The 23,309-nt window shown below is 49.1% G+C and overlaps 1 protein-coding gene across 1 annotated transcript in view; it reads left to right on the top strand.

Annotated features, from left to right (window-relative positions):
• Positions 1–6,090: 6,090 nt before the first annotated feature.
• Positions 6,091–23,309, top strand: part of wdr97 (WD repeat domain 97) — a 109,305-nt gene continuing 92,086 nt past the window's right edge. The window contains exons 1-4 of the mRNA XM_080214876.1: positions 6,091–6,121; positions 10,584–10,696; positions 17,244–17,854; positions 22,650–22,771. Of these exons, the coding sequence (XP_080071002.1) occupies positions 6,091–6,121; positions 10,584–10,696; positions 17,244–17,854; positions 22,650–22,771 (877 nt within the window). The remainder of the gene's footprint in view (positions 6,122–10,583; positions 10,697–17,243; positions 17,855–22,649; positions 22,772–23,309) is intronic.

A 23,309-nucleotide genomic window follows, 5' to 3' on the forward strand; every position in this document is an offset into this window, starting at 1 on the left:
CACCTAACCCGCACATCTTTGGACTGTGGGAGGAAACCAGAGCACCAAGAGGAAACCCACACAGACACAAGGAGAATAGGCAAACTTCACACAGACGGTGACCCAAGCTGGGAATCGAACCCAGGTCCCAGGCACTGTGAAGCAGCAGTGCTAACCACTGTGCCACTGCGCTGCCCTGGGTCCCTGGTGCTGTGAGGCAGCAGTGTTAACCACTGTGCCACCGTGTTGCCCTGGGTCCCTGGTGCTGTGAGGCAGCAGTGTTAACCACTGTGCCACTGTGCTGCCCTGGCACTGTGAGGCAACAGTGCTAACCACTGTGCCACCATGCCACCCATTTAGGGATCTTTGGACTTTGATTCCCCAATAAACAAAGGTTGACTTTTACATCAAGTACACAAAAAATTATAAACTTAATCCAAATACAATACGTCAATGAGTTTGACACTAACACAGGGATATATGGGAATGTAGTTAGCCCCAATTTCTGCTGTTCCTGCATCTCACCTTCCCAACATCCGTCCTGTCAAGCACCTGAAGAAGTTAATGTAAATGAGATCACCTCTCGTCATTCTGAATTCTGGAGAATATAAACCACATCTATTCAATCTCACTGATAGGACAATCCCCTTACCCCAAGATCCAATCTAATGAACTTTCATTGCATTCCTTCCAAAGCAAGTATGGAATAATTGGGATTATTATTTAAAAGGCGAAAAGCTGCAGCATGCTACGGTGCAGAGGGACCTGGGGGTCCTTGTGCATGAGTTGCAAAAACCCAGCTTGCAGGTGCAGCAGGTGGTCAGGAAGGCGAATGGGATGCTGGCCTTCATAGCGAGGGGGATTGAATATAAAAGTAGGGAGGTCTTGCTGCAGCTGTATAGGGCATTGGTGAGGCCGCAGCTGGAGTACTGTGTGCAGTTTTGGTCGCCGCACTTATGCAAGGATATTTTGGCCTTGGAGGGAGTGCAGAGGAGGTTTACTAGGCTGATACCGGAGATGATGGGGTTAGACTATGAAGAGAGTCTAAATAGACTGGGTCTGTACTCGTTGGAGTTTAGAAGGATGAGGGGGGATCTTATAGAGACGGATAAGATAATGAAGGGGATGGATAGGGTAGAGGTAGAGAGATTCTTCCCGCTTAGAAAGGATAGCAGGACTAGGGGGCACAGCCTCAAAATAAGGGGGGAGCAGTTTAGAACGGAGTTGAGGAGGAACTTCTTCACTCAAAGGGTGGTGAATCTCTGGAATTCTCTGCCCGTTGAAGTGGTGGAGGCTGCCTCGCTAAATATTTTTAAGACGCGGGTTGATGGGTTTTTGATAAGAGAGGGGATTAAGGGTTATGGGGAGAAAGCGGGAAAGTGGAACTGAGCCACGACAGATCAGCCATGATCTTATTGAATGGCGGGGCAGGCTCGAAGGGCTAGATGGCCTACTCCTGCTCCTATTTCTTATGTTCTTATGTTCTTATGGTCCCAGGGATGAGTCAGCCGTCCTGACGGCGGAGTGCGGAGAGGGTTCAAAGCACAATTGACCCTCAAACCGTGCCCCACAGTGCCCACCATGGGGGACCTGAGTGCCACGGCCTGGGGTGCTGACCCCGGCCCCCGCCCTGAGCTGGGGACAATTTCGGGTGTGCAACCTGAATTCGGGATCTTGCTCATGACTGGGTTCAGACTGTTTTGCCCGGGTGTGTGTCCGATGGGGACAGCAAGAGGACAGTCCGGGGGGCTGGGAGAAAGAGAAAGACCAGAAAAATTAAACTGGCGACAGGAAGGGCCGCTCCGCCTTTAACTGGGAGCGCGGGCGCCCCGGTCTCCTAGCAACCGTTACCCCGGAGACGGCGGCGCCCCAGCCGGGCGGGGCCCGGGGTGGTTACTAGTTAGTGAGAAGTTAGGAGTTAGTTAGTGAGGGGGCAAGCCGAGTGAACTCAGCTGGTAACAGTGAGACTGGTCTTAGTTAGAGACTAGTTAGTGAGAGTCTGGGCACTAGTTAATGCTCTGCCAAACACTGAGGCTGCCAGGCTGGTTAACTAGTGTCTGCCCGGCTGGTTAACTAGTGTCTGCCCGGCTGGTTAACTACTGCCTGCCAGGCTGGTTAACTAGTGTCTGCCAGGCTGGTTAACTAGTGGCTGCCAGGCTGGTTAACTAGTGTCTGCCCGGCTGGTTAACTACTGCCTGCCAGGCTGGTTAACTAGTGTCTGCCAGGCTGGTTAACTAGTGGCTGCCAGGCTGGTTAACTAGTGTCTGCCCGGCTGGTTAACTAGTGGCTGCCAGGCTGGTTAACTAGTGTCTGCCCGGCTGGTTAACTAGTGTCTGCCAGGCTGGTTAACTACTGCCTGCTAGGCTGGTTAACTACTGCCTGCCAGGCTGGTTAACTACTGTCTGCCAGGCTGGTTAACTAGTGGCTGTCAGGTTGGTTAACTAGTGGCTGCCAGGCTGGTTAACTACTGTCTGCCAGGCTGGTTAACTAGTGCCTGCCAGGCTGGTTAACTAGTAGCAGCTAGGTTGCTTAACTAGTGCCTGCCAGGCTGGTTAACTAGTGCCTGCCAGGTTGGTTATCTACTGCCTGCCAGCTGGATAACTAGTGCCTGCCAGGCTGGTTAACTAGTGGCAGCTAGGTTGCTTAACTAGTGCCTGCCAGGCTGGTTAACTAGTGCCTACCCGGCTGGTTAACTACTGTCTGCCAGGCTGGTTAACTAGTGCCTGCCAGGCTGGTTAACTAGTGGCAGCTAGGTTGCTTAACTAGTGCCTGCCAGGCTGGTTAACTACTGCCTGCCAGGCTGGTTATCTGCTGCCTGCCAGCTGGATAACTAGTGGCTGTCAGCTGGATAACTACTGCCTGCCAGCTGGTTAACTACTGCCTGCCAGGCTGGTTAACTAGTGGCTGCCAGGCTGGTTATCTGCTGCCTGCCAGCTGCATAACTAGTGGCTGCTAGGCTGGTTAACTGCTCTAGCCTCCAGTTAGTGAGATATTTGGGATCATTACCAGCCTGTTACAGACTAGTTACTAGGGGGTGGTTAAATATGTTTAGTAATTTGTTACTATCTGGTTAAACGCAAGTTGTTTATGGGTTGTGGCCTGGCTACCAAGAGCTTTGGTACTAGTTAGTGAACAGTTACTGAGCTGCTAAAGAGGTTAATGGCTCAGTGATAAAGCCCCAAGGACTGATGAGTGAGAGATTCGAGATGATGTACTAACTGGTTAAGTGGTGAGAGGTTTGGGAATTATTAACCACAAATTGAAGAGGGCTAGTTAACGAGAGGCTGCTGAGAAGGAGATTGGTCTTTGCCTGGTTAGTGTGAAGATTAGAGGCTTTATTGTGACAAGTTGATGAGGAATTGGGAATGAGTTAATAACCGGTCATAAACTGTGGACTAATTTGGAGAGGTTGGGATCATTGGGTTTTGTTGCGAACCAGTTAAATCCTAGCTACTGCGATGCTGGACACTGATTAGTGAAACATTACAAAGAAGGTAGGTAAAGTATTGATTTATGTTCATTGGTGATAAGATATTGCGAGGATTCGGGAGTGGTTAACTGATTGAGTTACTGGGTCTGCTCATCCCTTCTTTAATCCCCCCCCCCATTCCTTTCTCGCTGTTGTTTCAACTTCACCCTGTCACTAACTAACTATCTACACCTCATCTACCCAGCAAGAATGAAAGATATGGATCCTGGGTTAAAGACATGATGCTAGTTCCTCATGAACCAGCTATCTGACTGGCTTTGTTGAAGAAATAACTAGGTTGTCCATGGACAATGGGGGGGAGCTGTTTTTACTCCACTTGATTTGTTGAAGGGATGTGGACATCACTGCCTAGATTGGCATTTACTGCCCACCCCTAATTGCCCCTTGAGAAAGTGGTGATGAGCCGCCATCTTGAACTGCTGCAGCCCCCGTTTGCTGGGAGCTTCTCCAGTGAAGCCATGGCCATTTGACAAGGGTGCCAAGCATCATGGCAGGGGCAGACGGCAAAGTGGAACTGGGGGCCCAGCAGATCAGCCGAGGTTTTACTGAATGGTGGAGAGGGCCCGATCGCCGTGGCTTCCTCTGGCTCCCTGTTTCCTGTGGGTTTTTTTTTGAGTCCGTGCAGGCCCATTTTGGTGCTGGAACGGAAGTGGAAAATATCCCCCTTTCCCAGGAAAATTCCATTTCCTTCTGGGATGGGCAGGCCACCCCAGGTTGAGATACTCCAAATCCCAGTGGGTCCAGTGGCTGCAGGATTTGCCACAGCGATACAAAGCCTTGGCGAGACCCCAGCCGCAGAAGTGCACCGAGTTCGGGGCACCATGTCTGAGAAAAGATATATTTGCCCGGGAGGATTTGCAGGGTGGATTGGCAGGGATATTTAACCAAACTCCCAGGGTTAGATTATGGATAGGGATTGCATAACCTGGTCTTGTGTCCCCGAGGTATTGAAAAGGAAAGAGGATCTCACTGACGTTTCTAGGAGTTGGAAATTCCAGGAGTTTTGGGAGATTTCAGCCTGTGGGAATTTGCGGTGATTGTACCTTTCAGGGCAACACAGCAGTGTACGGGTCACCTGGCTTGGGGGACCAGTTGAGGCTCAGAGTGGGTAATCGCCCCATGGGGTGGAGCACCCTCTTTAGCAGGAGACTGGAAGGGGACAAAGGGCAGCCATGGTACCCTGGACGGTTTTGCTTATGAAGCAATACCTTTTACATTTCTAATGAAGTCTGTCAAAGTGCATCTGACCACAAGTCACCGCAGGACCTTCACCAAAACATACATAGAAATGAGAAGCAGGAGGCCATTCGGCCCTTCGAGTCTGTCCCGCCATTCACCTTGATCAGGGCTGATTATCAAATTCAATATCCTGATCCCCCCCATTCCCCCCCATATCCCCTGATCCCTTTAACCCCAAGAGTGATATTTAATTTCTTCTTGAAATCACACAACGTTTTGGCCTCAACTACATTCTGTGGGAGTGAATGCCACACATTCACCACCCTCTGGGTGAAGAAATTTCTCCTCACCTCAGTTCTAAAAGGTTTACCCCTTATCCCCAAACTATGACCCCTAGTTCTGGATACCCCCACCATCGGGAACATTCTTTCTGAATCTACCCTGTCTAACCCTGTGTGAATTTTATAAGTTTCTATGGGATTCCCCTCTCACTCTTCTAAACTCCAGTGAATATAATCCTGACCGACTTAATCTCTCCTCATGTGACAGACCTGCCACCCCAGGAATCAGCCTGGTAAACCTTCGCTGGACTCCCTCTATAGCAAGTTGGGAAACAATTTCACAAAAGGATGGTAGAAATTTGAAATTTCTTCTCTGAAAATTCAGTAGTTGTTTAATTAGTAATTTTATGATCTGAGATTGGTAGATTTTTGCTACTGGCCGATATTCTTGGATATGTAGCCAGGGTGAGTGGACAGGTTTACAGTGCATAGAAGCATAGATTCTCTACAGTACAGAAAGAGGCCATTTAGCCCATCAAGTCATCACCGACCACAATCCCATCCAGGCCCTATTCCTGTAACCCCACTTATTCTTGTTAATCCCCTGATACCAGGGTTAATATAGCATGGCTGATCCACCTAACCCGCACATCTTTGGACTGTGGGAGGGAACCAGAGCACCCGGAGGAAACCCATGCAGACACGGTGAGAATGTGCAGATTCCACACAGACAGTGACCCCGAGGTTGGAATTGAGCCTGGGACCCTGATGCTGTGCCACACCGTGTTTATCAGTCCTAATATCAACGGGGCTGAATGGTCTCCTCCTGTTTCGATATAAACCTTGGTGGTAAAATGAGGAAGAAGTTCTGCTCCCGGAGTCCGAACACTCCTGTTCCTACGGTCCTCACTGTGCGACTGGTCACTGGACCATTCTTAACTAAACCGTAATGAGCTGGTGACATGCAGGCTGTAAACCAACAGAGAATCAAAAGATGTCATTTAAAATTCTGCTGTTACATTCCAACTGTGTAACCTTCTCCCAGGGATGGCGTTAACCTGTTTAAGTCCAATTGCTGAACTTCCCTTCTGAGTGGAGGATGGTGCGAGGAGACGGTATATTTAAAGTGTTCCTGCATTAACTAACCGAAATCTGGGCACCATGGAAACAGTGCAAATCAGGTTTGAAGAAGGTGAGTGTGTTTGTGGATCAGGTTTGTTTCCGGGAGCGCCGCACTGTCAGAGGGTCAGTGCTGAGGGAGCGCCGCACTGTCAGAGGGTCAGTGCTGAGGGAGCGCCGCACTGTCAGAGGGTCAGTGCTGAGGGAGCGCCGCACTGTCAGAGGGTCAGTGCTGAGGGAGCGCCGCACTGTCAGAGGGTCAGTGCTGAGGGAGCGCCGCACTGTCAGAGGGTCAGTGCTGAGGGAGGTGAGAGAAGAGATTGCAGAGCATCTGGCGGTGATCTTTGCGTCATTGTTGGAGATGGGAGAGGTTCCAGAGGATTGCGGATGTGGTTCCTATATTCAAGAAAGGGTACAGGGATAGCCCAGGAAATTATAGAGCAGTGAGTCTAACCTCAGTGGTTAGTAATTTGATGGAGAAGATCCCGAGAGACAAGATTTATGAACATTTGGAGAAGTATAGTATGATCAAAAGTAGTCAGGATGGCTTTGTCAAAGGCAGATCGTGCTGTATGAGCCTGGTTGAGTTTTTTGAAGATGTGTCTAAACACATTGATGAAGGAAGAGCGGTAGATGTGGTTTATATGGACTTCAGTAAGGCATTCGATAAGGTCCCCCATGCAAGACTTATGAGGGGTCATGGGATCCAAGGGGCTTTGGCCTTGTGGATCCAGAACTGGCTTGCCTGCAGAAGGCAGAGAGTGGTTGTGGATGGGTCTTTTTCGGCATGGAGGTCAGTCACCAGTGGAGTGTCCCAGGGATCTGTTCTAGGACCCTTGCTGTTTGTCATTTTCATAAATGACCTGGATGAGGAAGTGGAGGGAGGGGTTAGTAAGGTCGCCGACGATACGAAGGTTGGTGGTGTTGTGGATAGTCTGGAGGGATGTCAGAAGTTGCAGCGTGACATAGATAGGATGCAAGACTGGGCAGAGAAATGGCAGATGGACTTCAATGTGGATAAATGTGTGGTGGTCCATTTTGGCAGGACCAATGGGATGAAGGAATACAATATCAAGGGTAGGAGTCTTAGCTGTGTTGAAGAGCAGAGGGATCTTGGGGCCCGGGTTTATAGGACTCTTAAATCGGCCTCGCAGGTGGAGGATGTTGTTAAGAAGGCATATGGTGTACTGGCCTTCGTTAATCGAGGGATTGAGTTTAGGAGTCGGGAGGTAATGCTGCAACTTTATAAGACCCTGGTCAGACCCCACTTGGAGTACTGTGCGCAGTTCTGGTCGCCTCACTACAGGAAAGAGGGAGTGCTGCACTGTCAGAGGGTCACAGTCACACAGTCACAAGCACAGAAAAGGTCCTTTGGCCCATCAAATCTCCGCTGACAATGTCTACCTCTAAAGTTACTTGAAACCTATTTTCCTGTACTTGGTCATACCCTTGAATGTTGTATTTCAAGTGCTCTGCCAGATATTTTTTAAACGTAAGGTTGCTGGCTTTGACTGTCTTCCCACGCGGTGAGACTTTCAGCACCCTGGGGGAGGGGTGTTTATCCAACATTGGGGTTTATCCGGGTGGGAGATGGGTTATCCAGCAGATGTTTATCTACAGGGGTTGGGGGGTGGGGGTGGGGAATTGCTTTTTCGGTGGGGAGATACTGCGGGGGGTGGGGGAGATGCAGTTTTTCCTGGTAGCAGGGGTATCACCTGAGCCTGATGTACTCCACCCCGGGGTTCTAACAGAGGTAGCTGAGGAAATTATGGAGGCATTGGTGGTGATCTTTCAGGAATCACTGGAAACAGGGAGGGTCCCAGAGGACTGGGAAGTAGCTGTTTAAGAAGGGAGGGAGGGAGGGAGGCAGCAGACGGGAAATTATAGGGTGGCTAGTCTGACTTCAGTCATTGGAAAGATTTTAGAGTCTGTTATTAAAGATGAGATGGCAGAGTACTAGGACTGAGTCAGCACCGCTTTGTCAAGGGGAGGTCATGTCTGACAAATCTGTTAGAGTTCTTTGAGGAGGTAACAAGGAAGTTAGATAAAGGAGAACCAGTGGATGTGATCTATTTAGATTTGCAGAGGCTTTTGACAAGGTGCCACATAGGAGACTGTTAAATAAGTTAAGGACAAAGAATAAAGAACAAAGAACAGTACAGCACAGGAAACCTGTGCCCTTCGGCCCTCCGAGCCTGTGCCGTGCATTGGTCCAACTGGACCATTAAGAGCCCATGGTGTTAAGGGTAAGATCCTGGCATGGACAGAGGATTGGCTGACTGGCAGAAGACAGAGAGTGGGGATAAAGGGGTCTTTTTCAGGATGGCAGCCGGTGACTAGTGGTGTGCCTCAGGGGTCAGTGCTGGGACCACAACTTTTCACAATATACATTAACGATTTGGAAGAGGGAACTGAAGGTGCTGTTTGTAGATGATACAAAGATATGTAGAGGGACAGGTAGTATTGAGGAAACAGGGGCTGCAGAAGGACTTGGACAGGTTAGGAGAAGCGGTAGATGGAATACAATGTGGAAGAGTGTGAGGTTATGCACTTTGGGAGGAATAATGGAGGGACAGACTATTTTCTAAATGGGGAAATGCTCAGGAAATCAGAAACACAAAGGGACTTGGGAGTCATTGTTCAAAATTCTCTTAAGGTTAATGTGTAGCTTCAATTGGCAGTTAGGAAGGCAAATGCAATGTTAGCATTCGTGTCAAGAGGGCTAGAATACAAGAGCAGGGGTGTACTTCTGAGGCTGTATAAGGCTCTGGTCAGACCCCATTTGGAACATTGTGAGCAGTTTTGGGCCCTGTATCTAAGGAAGGATGTGCTGGCCTTGGAAAGGGTCCAGAGGAGGTTCACAAGAATGATCCCGGGAGTGAAGAGCTTGTCATGTGAGGAACTCTTGGTCTGTACTTGTTGGACTTTAGAAAGATGAGGAGGGAATCTTATTGAAACTTACAAACGTACTGAGAGGCCTGGATAGTTTTCCACTAGTTGGAAAAACTGGAACCTGAGGGCACAACCTCAGGCTAAAGGGACAATCCTATAAAACAGAGATGAGGGGGAATTTCTTCAGCCAGAGAGTGGTGAATCTGTGGAACTCTTTGCTGCAGAAGGCTGTGGAGGCCGGGTCACTGAGTGTCTTTAAGAGACAGACATATTCTTGATTATTAAGGGGATCAAGGATTATGGGAAAAAGGCCGGAGAATGGGGGTGAAAAAAATATCAGCCTTGATTGAATGGCGGAGCAGATCGATGGGCCGAGTGGCCTAATTCTGTTCCAATGTCTTATAGTCTTTTCTGTGTTGAACTTGTTTAAAGGATTTTGTCTATGGCAAGAGTTTTGATTGATTGGAGCATCTTAGATATATTGTTAAGGGTTATACGTTATTGTGGTTGTCTGCTTTTTGTTTGCAATTGTTATTGGTAATTTTCTTACTGTACATGTTAACTATATTCTTAAATAAACTTTGTATGATAAAAGCTCCCTAGTGGGTCATTTGAATCATACCTGAGGTGAACCATCTCATGCTCACCCTAGCCAAATTCAAAATACAAAACTTATGATTCAGACGGTCTTCATAAAACTTTGTGGAATTTCTGACTGGAACCGTAACAGTGCTAAGTGACGGGATGTGGGGAGACAGTGGAGCAGTGCTAATGAGGCCCAGGCTAAAGCTCAGGGTTCATATCCCACCATGACTGATGGTGGAATTTTAATTTAACTGATAAATCTGGAATGTAAAATTAGTCTTGGTAATGGTGACCATTAAACTATCATTGGCTGTTGTAAAATTCCATCTGGGTCAGTCATGTCCTTTAGGGAAGGAAATCCGCTGTCCTTACCTGGTCTGGCCTACATGTGAGTCCAGAGCCACAGCAATGCAGCTGACTCTTAACTGCCCTCTGGAATGGTCAAGCGAAACACTCAGTTCAAGGGTAATTAGGGATGGACAACAAATTGGCAATGATGCTGAAATGCATGGAAGAACTAAGCAATGTCTGCTAGTCAGGCCTGTCGAAAGGAAGGAACATGATGTTGTCTGGCTTTGTTGCCCCCCTCAACATGGGCGAGGGGCTTTCTGAATGGAGCACAAGGTCACTTTGAGAGGGCCACTAATGGGTTGACCACGTTGGCGTGGAACTGAGGTCACAGATTGGCCAGACTGGGTAAACACAGCAGATTTCCCGTTTCTCCGCTAAGCAGGAGGGTCAGGTGGGAAGGTGGGTGGAGGGAGGAGATCCGCTGAGATATCGAGTGACGGAGGGCCCAGTGGCCCACTCCTACTCCTCGTTCTGATGTTTCTGTGTTTGCTTCCCACAAGGAATCTGTTGGAATATTTTCCAATATTCCTACATTATAACAATGGGAGCTTTCATTGGCTGTTAAACACGATGGGAATTCTCCCAGTGGTGGGAAGTACCAGAGCAATGTAACCACCAGCTGCTGAATCTCCTCCAATGGGACTTCACAAAGGAAACTTCGACCCTCAGTTTTGCTTTTTGTAAACTTTCATGTCGTCTCTTCCAAGATCCGGATGATTTTGACCAATCTCTGCTGGATGAACAGCGAGAGAGCATTGAGCATAAAGCTCAGCGGATGTGGCGACTTCTGAAAACAGTGGTTTCAATCTCATCCGAAAAGGTACAACACCTGAGAAGGCCGCTGGCTGTGTGTGTGTGTGTGTGTGTGTGTGTGTGTGTATGTGTGTGTGTGTGTGTGTGTGTGTGTGTGTGTGTGTGTGTGTGTCTGCGTGAGTGTGTGTGTGTGTGTGTCTGCGTGAGTGTGTGTGTGTCTGCGAGAGTGTGCACTGGAGTGTGTCTGTGTGTGTGTGTGTCTGTGTGAGTGTGCACTGGAGTGTGTATGTGTGTGTGTCTGTGAGTGTGTGTGTGTGCGTGTGTGTACGTGAGTGTGTGTGTGTATGCGTGTGTGTGTGTGTGTGCACTGGAGCGTGTGTGTGTATGTGCACCTGAGTGTGTGTGTCTGTGCGCATCTGAATGTGTGTGTGTGTGTGTGTGCACTTGAGTGTGTGTCTGCACGCCTGAGCGTGCGCGCAGCTGAATGTGCACGAGCCTGAGTGTGTGTGTTCCTATGTGTCTGTGCGTGTGTGTCTGTATATGTGTGCAAGCATGTGTGTGCATATGTGCGAGCGTGTGCAAGTATGTGTATGTATATATATATGTGTGTGTGTCTATGCCTGTGTGTGTGTCTATGCCTTTGTGTGTGCATATACCTGTATGACTATGTGCCTGTGTGTGAGACAGTTGCTGTTTCACCTCCAAGATGCAGCTTTGAATACACAATGGATGAAAGTCTGGGAGATGCAGGCATTAATTACATTACAGTGAACATTTCTATATTAGATGGTCAGTGCTGAGGGAGTGCCGCACTGTCAGAGGGTCAGTGCTGAGGGAGTGCCGCACTGTCAGAGGGTCAGTGCTGAGAGAGTGCCGCACTGTCAGAGGGTCAGTGCTGAGAGAGTGCCGCACTGTCAGAGGGTCAGTGCTGAGGGAGTGCCGCACTGTCAGAGGGTCAGTGCTGAGGGAGTGCCGCACTGTCAGAGGGTCAGTGCTGAGGGAGTGCCGCACTGTCAGAGGGTCAGTGCTGAGGGAGTGCCGCACTGTCAGAGGGTCAGTGCTGAGGGAGTGCCGCACTGTCAGAGGGTCAGTGCTGAGGGAGTGCCGCACTGTCAGAGGGTCAGTGCTGAGGGAGTGCCGCACTGTCAGAGGGTCAGTGCTGAGAGAGTGCCGCACTGTCAGAGGGTCAGTGCTGAGGGAGTGCCGCACTGTCAGAGGGTCAGTGCTGAGGGAGTGCCGCACTGTCAGAGGGCATGCCGTCTTTCACTTCCATCCTAACCCTAACCCTTTTTTTTAGTTTTCCGACTTTGTCATGACACTAGAATGTTAACGGGACTTGATGGTTGGAGTTAAAAGGAGAGGCTCTAGCATCGCCTCTAAACCTCTAGAGGTCTATAAAATAATGAGGGGCACAGATCAGCTAGATAGTCAATATCTTTTCCCAAAGGTAGGGGAGTCTAAAACTAGAGGGTATAGGTTTAAGGTGAGAGGGAAGAGATACAAAAGGGTCCAGAGGGGCAATTTTTTCACACAGAGGGTGGTGAGTGTCTGGAACAAGCTGCCAGAGGCAGTAGTAGAGGCGGGTACAATTCTATCTTTTAAAAAGCATTTAGACAGTCACATGGTAAGATGGGTATAGAGGGATATGGGCCAAATGCAGGCAATTGGGATTAGCTTAATGGTTAAAAAAAAATGGGTAGCATGGACAAGTTGGGCCAAAGGGCCTGTCTCCATGCTGTAAACCTCTATGTCCCAATGACAACAACCCTACCACCCCCCTCCCACTGCAGGGCTGCCTGTCACTTGTTCCTCAGTTTGGCTTTTGCTTTATTCTCCTATTGCTATCTTACATTTATACCATATTAGCACCTCCTTTCATCCTTAATAAGACCATAAGACATAGGAGCAGAATTAGGCCACTCGGCCCATCGAGTCTGCTCCGCCATTCTATCAAGGCTGATATTTTTCTCATCTCCGTTCTCCTGCCTTTTTCCCCATAATTCCTGATCCCCTCATTAATCAAAAACTTATCTGTCTCTGTCTTAAAGATCTGGCCTCCACAGCCTTCTGTGGCAAAGAGTGCCACAGATTCACCACTCTCTAATGCAGCCATTAATAATACTCCCTTGGTTTTGTGTCCATGACATCTTTGGCAACCTTTCCTTAGCTCCAAACGATCCCTGATCCCTTATTCTCCTCCACCTCACCTCCCCCTACCCCCTCCCTCTACTATCTAATCACATTTCTATCCATTTCTAGTCCCAAAGAGTCATATACAGACTTGAAACGTTAACTCTGTTTCCCTCTCCCCGGACCTGCAGTCTACCCAACATTCTCCTTCTTTATTGTAGAAAAGATTTACTGGGATAGCAGTGAAGCCGGAGAGTGGAACCTCGCAGGAGAGGTCACAGTGCCACACATGCTTGTGTTTTTTTTAGGGGTGTCAGGTTTGACCGAGGTCTTTCCGATTGTGAAAGTGTTTGACTCGGAGAAGACGTTTTGCCTGATTCCCTGAATACGGGACCACAGGTCAGTCCAATCAATAAATCCAGTCCGAAATTCAGGCTTTCCCCAGACAGTAATGAAAGTGTGGAACTTGCACCCACAGTGAGCGAGAGAACAAAGAACAGTGCAGCACAGGAACAGGCCCTCCGGCCCTCCAAGCCCACACCGGTCACGCTGTCCTATCTGGACCAACTGCCTATATCCCTCTATTTCCCCTCTGTTCATATAAGAACATAAGAACATAAGAAATAGGAGCAGGAGTAGGCCATCTAGCCCTTCGAGCCTGCCCCGCCATTCAATAAGATCATGGCTGATCTGTCGTGGCTCAGTTCCACTTTCCCGCCCTCTCCCCATAACCCTTAATCCCCTCTCTTATCAAGAACCCATCAACCCGCTTCTTAAAAATATTTAGCGAGGCAGCCTCCACCACTTCAACGGGCAGAGAATTCCAGAGATTCACCACCCTTTGAGTGAAGAAGTTCCTCCTCAACTCCGTTCTAAACCGCCTCCCCTTTATCTTGAGGCTGTGCCCCCTAGTCCTACTGTCTTTTTTGAGCGGGAAGAGTCTCTCCACCTCTATCCTATCCATCCCATTCATCATCTTATACGTCTCAATGAGATCTCCCCTCATTCTTCTAAACTCTAACGAGTACAAGCCTAGTTTATTCAGCCTCTCCTCATAGCTCAATCCCCTCAACTCCGGTATCAGCCTAGTAAACCTCCTCTGCACTCCCTCCAAGGCCAAAATATCCTTGAGCAGGTGCGGCGCCCAAAACTGCACACAGTACTCCAGTTGCGGCCTCACCAATGCCCTATACAGCTGCAGCAAGACCTCCCTACTTTTATATTCAATCCCCCTCGCTATGAAGGCCAGCAGCCCATTCGCCTTCCTGACCACCTGCTGCACCTGCAAGCTGGGTTTTTGCGACTCATGCACAAGGACCCCGAGGTCCCTCTGCACCGTCGCCTGCTGCAGTTTTTCGCCCCGTAAGTAATAGTCTTTCCTACCATTCTTCCTACCAAAGTGGACCACCTCACACTTGCCAACATTAAATTCCATTTGCCATTTCCTGGCCCATTCGCCCAGCCTATCTAGATCCTTCTGCAGACTCTCCACACCCTCCGCACAATTTGCCTTTCCCCCAATCTTGGTGTCATCAGCAAATTTCGACACCATACACTCGGTTCCCTCAATCATCTCACTTGGCAGAGCTTTCCAGGCCCCCCACCACCCTCTGTGTAAAAACACTTCCCCCCACCCCCACACACATCTCCACTGACCCTTTCCCCCCTTACCTTGACCTTGTACCCCCTTGTCATTGTCATTTCTGCCCTGGGAGAAAGCTTCCAACTGTTCGCCCTATCAATAGAGCCATGGAGTCAGAGTGTTATGGAAGTTTACAGCAGGGAAACAGGCCCTTTGGCCCAACTTGTCCATGCCGTTCATTTTTTTAAATCCCGAAGCTAATCCCAATTGCCCGCATTTGGCCCATATCCCTCCATACCCATCATACCCATGTAACTGTCTAAATGATTTTTAAAAGACAAAATTGTACCCGCCTCTGCTACTACCCTGGAATATTTCGCTGCCAGTCCTGTCCCTCTTTTAACCAAGTCTCTGTTACCACAACCACATCCAAGTTCCGTGCATGAATCAAGGCTCTAAGTTCTTTTGTCTTACCTATGATTCTCCAGACCTCCAGGAGCACTGAATTCAACCTCTCCCAGCCTGGTCTTCCTCTTAGCTAGCCTGTTCTTTTTCTTATGCTCATCCCTAGTCTCTACACTTTCTAGCCTACTGTTCTGATCCCCACTCCCCTGCCACATTAGTTTAAACCCACCCGAACCACACTAGCAAAACCTCACAGCCAAGATATTGGTGCCCCTCCAGTTCAAATCTAACCCGTCCTTCTTGCAAAGGCCCCACTTTCCCTGGAAGACATCCCAATAGAACATAGAACATAGAACATTACAGCGCAGAACAGGCCCTTCGGCCCACGATGTTGCGCCGACCAGTTAAAAAACAATGACCCACTAACCTAAACCAATCCCTTTTCGTCCATAAACCTATCCACGGATCTCTTAAACGCCCCCAAACTAGGCGCATTTACAACCGCAGCAGGCAGGGCATTCCAATCCCTCACCACCCTCTGGGTAAAGAACCTACCCCTGACATCCGAGCTATAACTACCCCCCCTTAATTTAAAGCCATGCCCCCTCGTGCTAGATTTCTCCATCCGAGGAAAAAGGCTATCACTGTCCACCCTATCTAAACCTCTAATCATCTTATACGTTTCAATAAGATCCCCTCTTAGCCGCCTCCTTTCCAGCGAAAACAACCCCAAATCCCTCAGTTTCTCCTCATAGGACCTCCCCTCCATACCAGGCAACATCCTGGTAAACCTCCTCTGCACCCTCTCCAAAGCCTCCACGTCCTTCCTGTAATGTGGGGACCAGAACTGCACACAGTACTCCAAGTGCGGCCGCACCAGAGTTGTGTACAGTTGCAACATGACGCTGTGACTCCTAAATTCAATCCCCCTACCAATAAACGCCAAGACACCGTATGCCTTCTTAACAACCTTATCTACTTGATTCCCAACTTTCAGGGATCTATGTACACATACACCTAGATCCCTCTGTTCATCCACACTATGATCCACAAAATCCACAAAATGATCCACAAAATCTGACACCCTCCCTCCTGCACCATGTAACTGGACTATCTCCCTGTTCCTAGCCTCACTAGCACTTGGCATGGGGAGTAATCCTGACATTACTACCCTAGAGGTCCTGCTTTTTAATCTGCTACCTAACTCCCTGAATGGCTGTTCCAGGACCTCGCTACTCTTTCTACCTGTGTCATTCGTGCCAATGTGGGCAATGACATCTGTCTGATTTCCCTCCTGTTTTAGGATGCTTTGTACCTGCTCGGAGACATCCATAACCCTGGCACCAGGGACGCAAACTGCCATCCTGGGGTCCCCTTTGTGGTCACAGAAGCACCTACCTGTGCCCCTGACTATTGAATCCCCTCCCACTATTGCTTTACTACACTATGTACCCCTCCTCTGTGCAGCAGGACCAGCTGTGGTGCCTTCACTCTGTCCCCAGTGGACTTTCCCCCTCATCGGTATCCAAAACAGCATACTTGTTAGAGAGGGGGATGGCCGCTGGGGACCCCTAAACTGCCTGCCACCCCATCTGGCGGTTTGCCATCTATCTTCCTGCACCTTGGGTGTGACCACATCTCTGTAGCTATCACCTATAACAATTTCAGCTAACTGTGTGTTCCTCAGTGCTTCCAGCTGCTGCTCTAATCAATCCATGTGTTTGGTGAACATCTGCAACTGGATGCATTTCCCACAGATGTTCTCCTCAGGAACGCTTGAAGTGCCCACGATACCCCACACTGTGCAGGAGAGGTGAGAAGTTGGGGCAGCACAGTGGTGAGCTCTGCTGCCTCACAGCGCCGGGTTCGATTCCCGGCTTGGGTCACTGTCTGTGTGGAGTTTGCACATTCTCCCCGTGTCTGCGTGGCTTTCCTCCGGGTGCCCTGGTTTCCTCCCACCATCCAAAGATGTGCGGGTTAGGTGGATTGGCCATGCTAAATTGCCCCTTAGTGTTGGGGGGACTAGCAAGGGCAAATGCATTGGGTTTATGGGGATAGGGCCTGTTTGGGATTGTGGTTGGTGCAGACTTGATGGGCTGAGTGGCCTCCTTCTGCACGGTAGGGATTCTATGATTCTATAAAGATATTTGAAGGAAACTGTATAGGAACAGGATAGATAAAGGAATTATAGAATCAGGAGGAAACCCACGCAGACACGGGGAGAACATACAGACTCCACACAGATAGTGACCCAAGCCGGGAATCGAATCCTGATCCCTGGTGCTGTGAGGCAGCAGTGCTAACCCACTGTGCCACTGTAGAAGTAGATATTGTGGGGGGGTGAGATGTGGGGAAGATTGTGTGCAGAATGAACACCAGTGAAGGCCAGTTGGGCTGAATGGTCTGTATCTTAGCCACAATGAAAGTGTAATTCTCTGAAAGAGATGACTGTACAGTTCTGTGGTCCCCTGTTACCCGTTTGTTTTGAATCCTGTAGATACGGAGACACGATTGGAAGCTGTTACACCTGGAGCACGGAGTCCATCATGTGCAGCGCGTGCTGTTTGCGAAGGCCATTCACTATGTCATGTATAACAGCGTCACCGAGGAAGTCATCTGTATGCCATCCAAAACCAGCATCTCTATCTACCGCTGCGATGGGCGCAAGAAGCAGGTCATCCATCTACAGGAGCCTTTAGAAGGATTGGTCTACGCTCGGCAGATCGACCAGTACGTGGCCTGGACCTTCTGTCCTCAGCTGAAAGTGCTGAGTAAGGATTTCCAAACCATCTCCACCAACCGGTCCAAGCAATCCATCACCTGCTGCCTGTACAACCAGGACCTGAACGAGATCGTCACGGCTGGAGTTGGCAATGTCTGCACCTGGCACTTCTACTTTGGGTGCCGGGAGCTGATGTGCGACAGGACCATCTGCAAAGGGTTAACGGAGCAGGATATCTTCACCGAGCTGGCACTGGAGCGAGTCCCGCTTGTCTCACCGGCATTGTCTCACACTCAGCGCTGCTACGCAGTGAGCAGGAAGGACATTGCTGTCCTTGACCTGGCCAAGGGTATCCTGCTTTCATTTGAGAAGAACCTGCACAACAGGTAAATCTGGACCTCTGTAATTCTACACCCCTGTAACCCCGCCCCTCTGTAACATAGAACATAGAACACTACAGCGCAGAACAGGCCCTTCGGCCCACGATGTTGCGCCGACCAGTTAAAAAACAATGACCCACTAACCTAAACCAATCCCTTTTCGTCCATAAACCTATCCACGGATCTCTTAAATGCCCCCAAACTAGGCGCATTTACAACCGCAGCAGGCAGGGCATTCCAATCCCTCACCACCCTCTGGGTAAAGAACCTACCCCTGACATCCGTCCTATAACTACCCCCCCTTAATTTAAAGCCATGCCCCCTCGTGCTAGCTTTCTCCATCCGAGGAAAAAGGCTATCACTATCCACCCTATCTAAACCTCTAATCATCTTATATGTTTCAATAAGGTCCCCTCTTAGCCGCCTTCTTTCCAGCGAAAACAACCCCAAATCCCTCAGTCTCTCCTCATAGGACCTCCCCACCATACCAGGCAACATCCTGGTAAACCTCCTCTGCACCCTCTCCAAAGCCTCCACATCCTTCCTGTAATGTGGGGACCAGAACTGCACACAGTACTCCAAGTGCGGCCGCACCAGAGTTGTGTACAGTTGCAACATGACGCTGCGACTCCTGAATTCAATCCCCCTACCAATAAATGCCAAGACACCGTATGCCTTCTTAACAACCTTATCTACTTGATTCCCAACTTTCAGGGATCTATGTACACATACACCTCGATCCCTCTGTTCATCCACACTATTCAAAGTCCTCCCATTAGCCCTATACTCGACACATCTGTTATTCCTACCAAAGTGAATTACCTCACACTTCTCCGCATTAAACTCCATCCGCCACCTCGCGGCCCAGCTCTGCAACCTGTCTAAGTCACCCTGCAAACTATGACACCCTTCCTCACAATCTACCACACCTCCGACTTTGGTGTCATCAGCAAATTTACTAATCCACCCAACTATACCCTCATCCAGATCATTAATCTGTAGCCCCCTCCCCCTCTGTAGCCCCCTCCCCCTCTGTAGCCCCCTCCCCCTCTGTAGCCCCCTCCCCCTCTGTAGCCCCCTCCCCCTCAGTAACCCCCCCCCCCTCAGTAACCCCTCCCCCTCAGTAACCCCTCCCCCTCAGTAACTCTGCACTTCAGGTAACTCTACACCTTCAAGAAAGGGTCTGGGATACTCTGGCTGAGGCACATCTTAGAATCATAGAATTCCTACAATGCAGAAGAAGGCCACTCAGTCCATCGAGTCTGTACCAACCTCAATCCCACCCACGCCTTATTCTCGCAACCCTGCACATTTACGCTGGTAATCCCCCTGACACTAGGGCCAATTTAATACGGCCAATCCACCTAACCAGCACATCTTCCAGACTGTGGGAGGAAACTGGAGCACCCAGAGGGAACCCACACGGACATGGGAAGACAATGACCAAGCTGGGAATTGAACCCGTGTCCCTGGCGCTGTGAGACAGCAGTGCTAACCACTGTGCCACCCTGCCATTCGGTTGAAATGTTCAGAAGGGAGTTAGTTTTCTGAAAGGGAAGAATATGCAGGGTAACAGGAGAGTGGCACTGAGTGAGTTGCTCACTCAGAGAGCTGGTGAAGACACAATGGGTCGAATTATCTCTGCCTGTGCCCTCAGCATTCTGCTAACTTCACTCCCCACAGAAAGGTGACCAACCCCCAAACAGACAGGCAGCCTAGATGGACAGTTGGCTAGCCCCGCAGACAGTCAGACAGACAGCCAAGCTCCCAGAGGGACCAGCAGCCATGGTGGTGAGGAGGTGCTACGATTGCTTGGTCGATACAGGATGAGGTTCACTTGACATCTCCTCTCTTGCAACATTGCTGCACCTAATTCTACATCGCTGGGGTATCGAGATAAGACAGAGGAAGCCATGTTATTGGGAGGAGGCTGGTGAGAAATATAAACAGTATAGATCAGATGGGCCAAATGGCCTGATGCTATGCTGTACATTTTGTTTAACCATGTGTATTCAGGAGCCTGCTCTGCTATTCAATCTGATCATGGCTGAACATTGAATTCAAAATCCTAATTCCTCCATTCCCCCATATATCCTGATCCCTTTAGCCTCAAGAGCGATATCTAATCTCTTCTTGAAATCAGACAATATTTTGGCCCCAGCTACTTTCTGTGGTAGTGAATCCCACACATTCACCACCCTCTGGGTGAAGAAATTTCTCCTCACCTCAGTTCTAAAAGGTTTACCCCTTATCCTCAAACTCTGACCCCTAGTTCTGGACTCCCCCACCATCGGGAACATTCTTTCTGAATCTACCCTGTCTAACCCTGGTAGAATTTTATAAGTTCCTCTGAGATCCTCTCTCACTCTTCTAAACTCCAGTGAATATAATCCTAACCCACTCAGTCTCTCCTCATATGACAGACCTGCCACCCCAGGAATCAGCCTGGTAAATCTTCACTGTGCTCCCTCTATAGCAAGGACACCCTTCCTCAGATAAGGACGCCAAAACTGCACACAATGCTCCAGGTGTGGCCTCACCAATGCCCTATACAATTGCAGCAAAACATCCCCATCCCTTTACTCAAATCCTCTCATGAAGACACCTAACATATGAAGGTAATGTCCTTTCAGGAAGGAAATCTGCCATCCTTACCTGGTCTGGCCTACTATAAAAAAACGGAGTGAATTTGATAGCTTTTCATTCCTGCACGTCTTTTCCAATGCCATACCTTCCCTGGGAATTATAGACCGGTGAGTCTTACTTCTGTTGTGGGTAAGGTTTTAGAAAAAATTATTAGGGATAGGATTTATAGTTATTTGGAGAGTAATGAAATGATTAGAGATAGTCAGCATGGTTTTGTGGAGGGTAGGTCGTGCCTTACTAACCTTATTGAGTTTTTTGAGAAAGTGACCAAAGAGGTGGATGGGGGTATGGCAGTTGACGTGGTGTATTTGGACTTTAGTAAGGCATTTGATAAGGTTCACCATGGAAGCCTTCTGCAGAAATTGCAGATGTATGGGATTGAGGGTGATTTAGGAAATTGGATTAGGAATTGGCTGGCGGATAGGAGACAGAGGGTAGTAGTTGATGGTAAGTATTCGGCATGGAGTTCAGTTACGAGTGGTGTGCCTCAGGGATCTGTTTTGGGGCCACTGCTGTTTGTAATTTTTATTAATGATCTGGATGAGGGTATAGTTGGGTGGATTAGTAAATTTGCTGATGACACCAAAGTCGGAGGTGTGGTAGATAGTGAGGAAGGGTGTCTTAGTCTACAGGGAGACTTGGTCAAGTTGTAGAGCTGGGCCGAGAGGTGGAGGATGGAGTTTAATGTGGAAAAGTGTGAGGTAATTCACTTTGGCAGGAATAATGGATGTGTAGAGTATAGGGCTAACGGGAGGACTTCGAATAGTGTGGATGAACAGAGGGATCTAGGTGTATGTGTACATAGATCCCTGAAAGTTGGGAATCAAGTAGATAGGGTTGTTAGGAAGGCATATGGTGTATTGGCGTTTATTGGTAGGGGGATTGAATTTAAGAGCCGCAGCGTCATGTTGCAACTGTACAAAACTCTGGTGCAGCCGCACTTGGAGTATTGTGTGCAGTTCTGGTCCCCACATTATAGGAAGGATGTGGAGGCTTTGGAGAGGGTGCAGAGGAGGTTTACCAGGATGTTGCCAGGTATGGAGGGAAGGTCCTATGAGGAGAGACTGAGGGATTTGAGGTTGTTTTCGTTGGAAAGAAGGTGGCTGCGAGGGGACCTTATTGAAACATATAAGATGATTAGAGGTTTAGATAGGGTGGACAGTGATAGCCTTTTTCCTCGGATGGAGAAAGCTAGCACGAGGGGGCATAGCTTTAAATTAAGGGGTGGTAGTTATAGGACGGATGTCAGGGGTAGGTTCTTTACCCAGAGGGTGGTGAGGGATTGGAATGCCCTGCCTGCTGCAGTTGTAAATGCGCCTAGTTTGGGGGCGTTTAAGAGATCCGTGGATAGGTTTATGGATGGAAAGGGTTTGGTTTAGGTTAGAGGGTCATTGTTTTTTAACTGGTCGGCGCAACATCGTGGGCCGAAGGGCCTGTTCTGCGCTGTAATGTTCTATGTTCTATATACCTAACGATCAGCTTCCAGAGGACATGGCCATCAGCGACCATCTTCCAGTTCCCACTGTCAATATCTCGTTTGATGGTATGATAGAATCCCCATAGTGCAGAAGGAGACCATTCGGCCCATCGAGTCTGCACCGGCCACAATCCCACTCTGAACCTATTCCTGTAGCCCCACATGTTTACCCTGCTAATCCTCCTGACACCTGGGCAATTTATCATGGCCAATCCACCTAACCTGCACATCCTTGGACTGTGGGAAGAAACTGGAGTGCCTAGAGGAAACCCACGCAGACATGGGGAGAATGTGCAGACTCCAAACAGACAGTGAGCTGAGCCAGGAATTGAACCCGGGTCCCTGGCGCTGTGAGACAGCAGTTCTAACCACTGTGCCACCGTGCTGCCTATGTAATGGAGTTCTGGACATGCAGGAGGTCACGACCCAGGGGCCAGGTCACCATTCAGAAGGGTTTTACACACTCATAGATCTTGCAGCTGGTGAACGTCACCAGTCCAGTGCAGACTCTGTTGGATCATCCACTTGTGTTGATGGAATGAGTGTGCTCCGGGAGCTTGGTGTGGTGGTCAGGTCCTGCCACGGGGTGACCTTTAGTCTCTGATTGTTTCTCAGTGTGTGCACACACCTGAAGCTAGATTCCTCCAACTCACAAGCTCTTTATAATATCCTAATCAGGAAAATCACAGGGATTATCCTTTTCGAGAAGCTGAGATGTGTGGCGACCGCCTCGCGTGATGGAAACGTCAAAATATGGGATGAAAACTGGAATCTTCAGATGGCGTTTGTCGGGCACAGAGGTGAGTGGTTCTGGACTGAGAACCCCTGAGATTTTTATCAAATGATGGGGGTTGATTATGTTACCACACAACCAGAACGTTGTGGAGGCTTTGGAGAGGGTACAGAAAAGATTTACCAGGATGTTGCCTGGTATGGAGGGCATTAGCTATGAGGAGAGGTTGAAGAAACTTGGTTTGTTCTCACTGGAGTGATAGGGGTTGAGGGGTGACCTGATAGAAGTCCACAAGATTGTGATGGGCTTGGACAGAGTGGATACTGAGAGGCTTTTTCCCAGGGTGGAAGAGTCAATTACTAAGGGGCACAGGTTTAAGGTGTGAGGGGCAAGGTTTAAAAGAGATGTACGAGGCAGATTTTTTAAACAGAGGGTGGTGGGTGCCTGGAACTCGCTGCCGGGGGAGGGAGTGGAAGTGGATATGATAGTGAGTTTTAAGGGGTGTCTTGACAAATACAGGAATAGGATGGGAATGGAGGGATATGGCTACTGGAAGGGTAGGGGAGTTTTCGTAAGGTGGGGCAGCATGGTCAGTGCAGGCTTGG

Source organism: Carcharhinus amblyrhynchos, chromosome 2 (assembly GCF_965287045.1).
Source record: "Carcharhinus amblyrhynchos chromosome 2, sCarAmb.v2.hapA, whole genome shotgun sequence".
Lineage (NCBI taxonomy): Eukaryota > Metazoa > Chordata > Chondrichthyes > Carcharhiniformes > Carcharhinidae > Carcharhinus > Carcharhinus amblyrhynchos.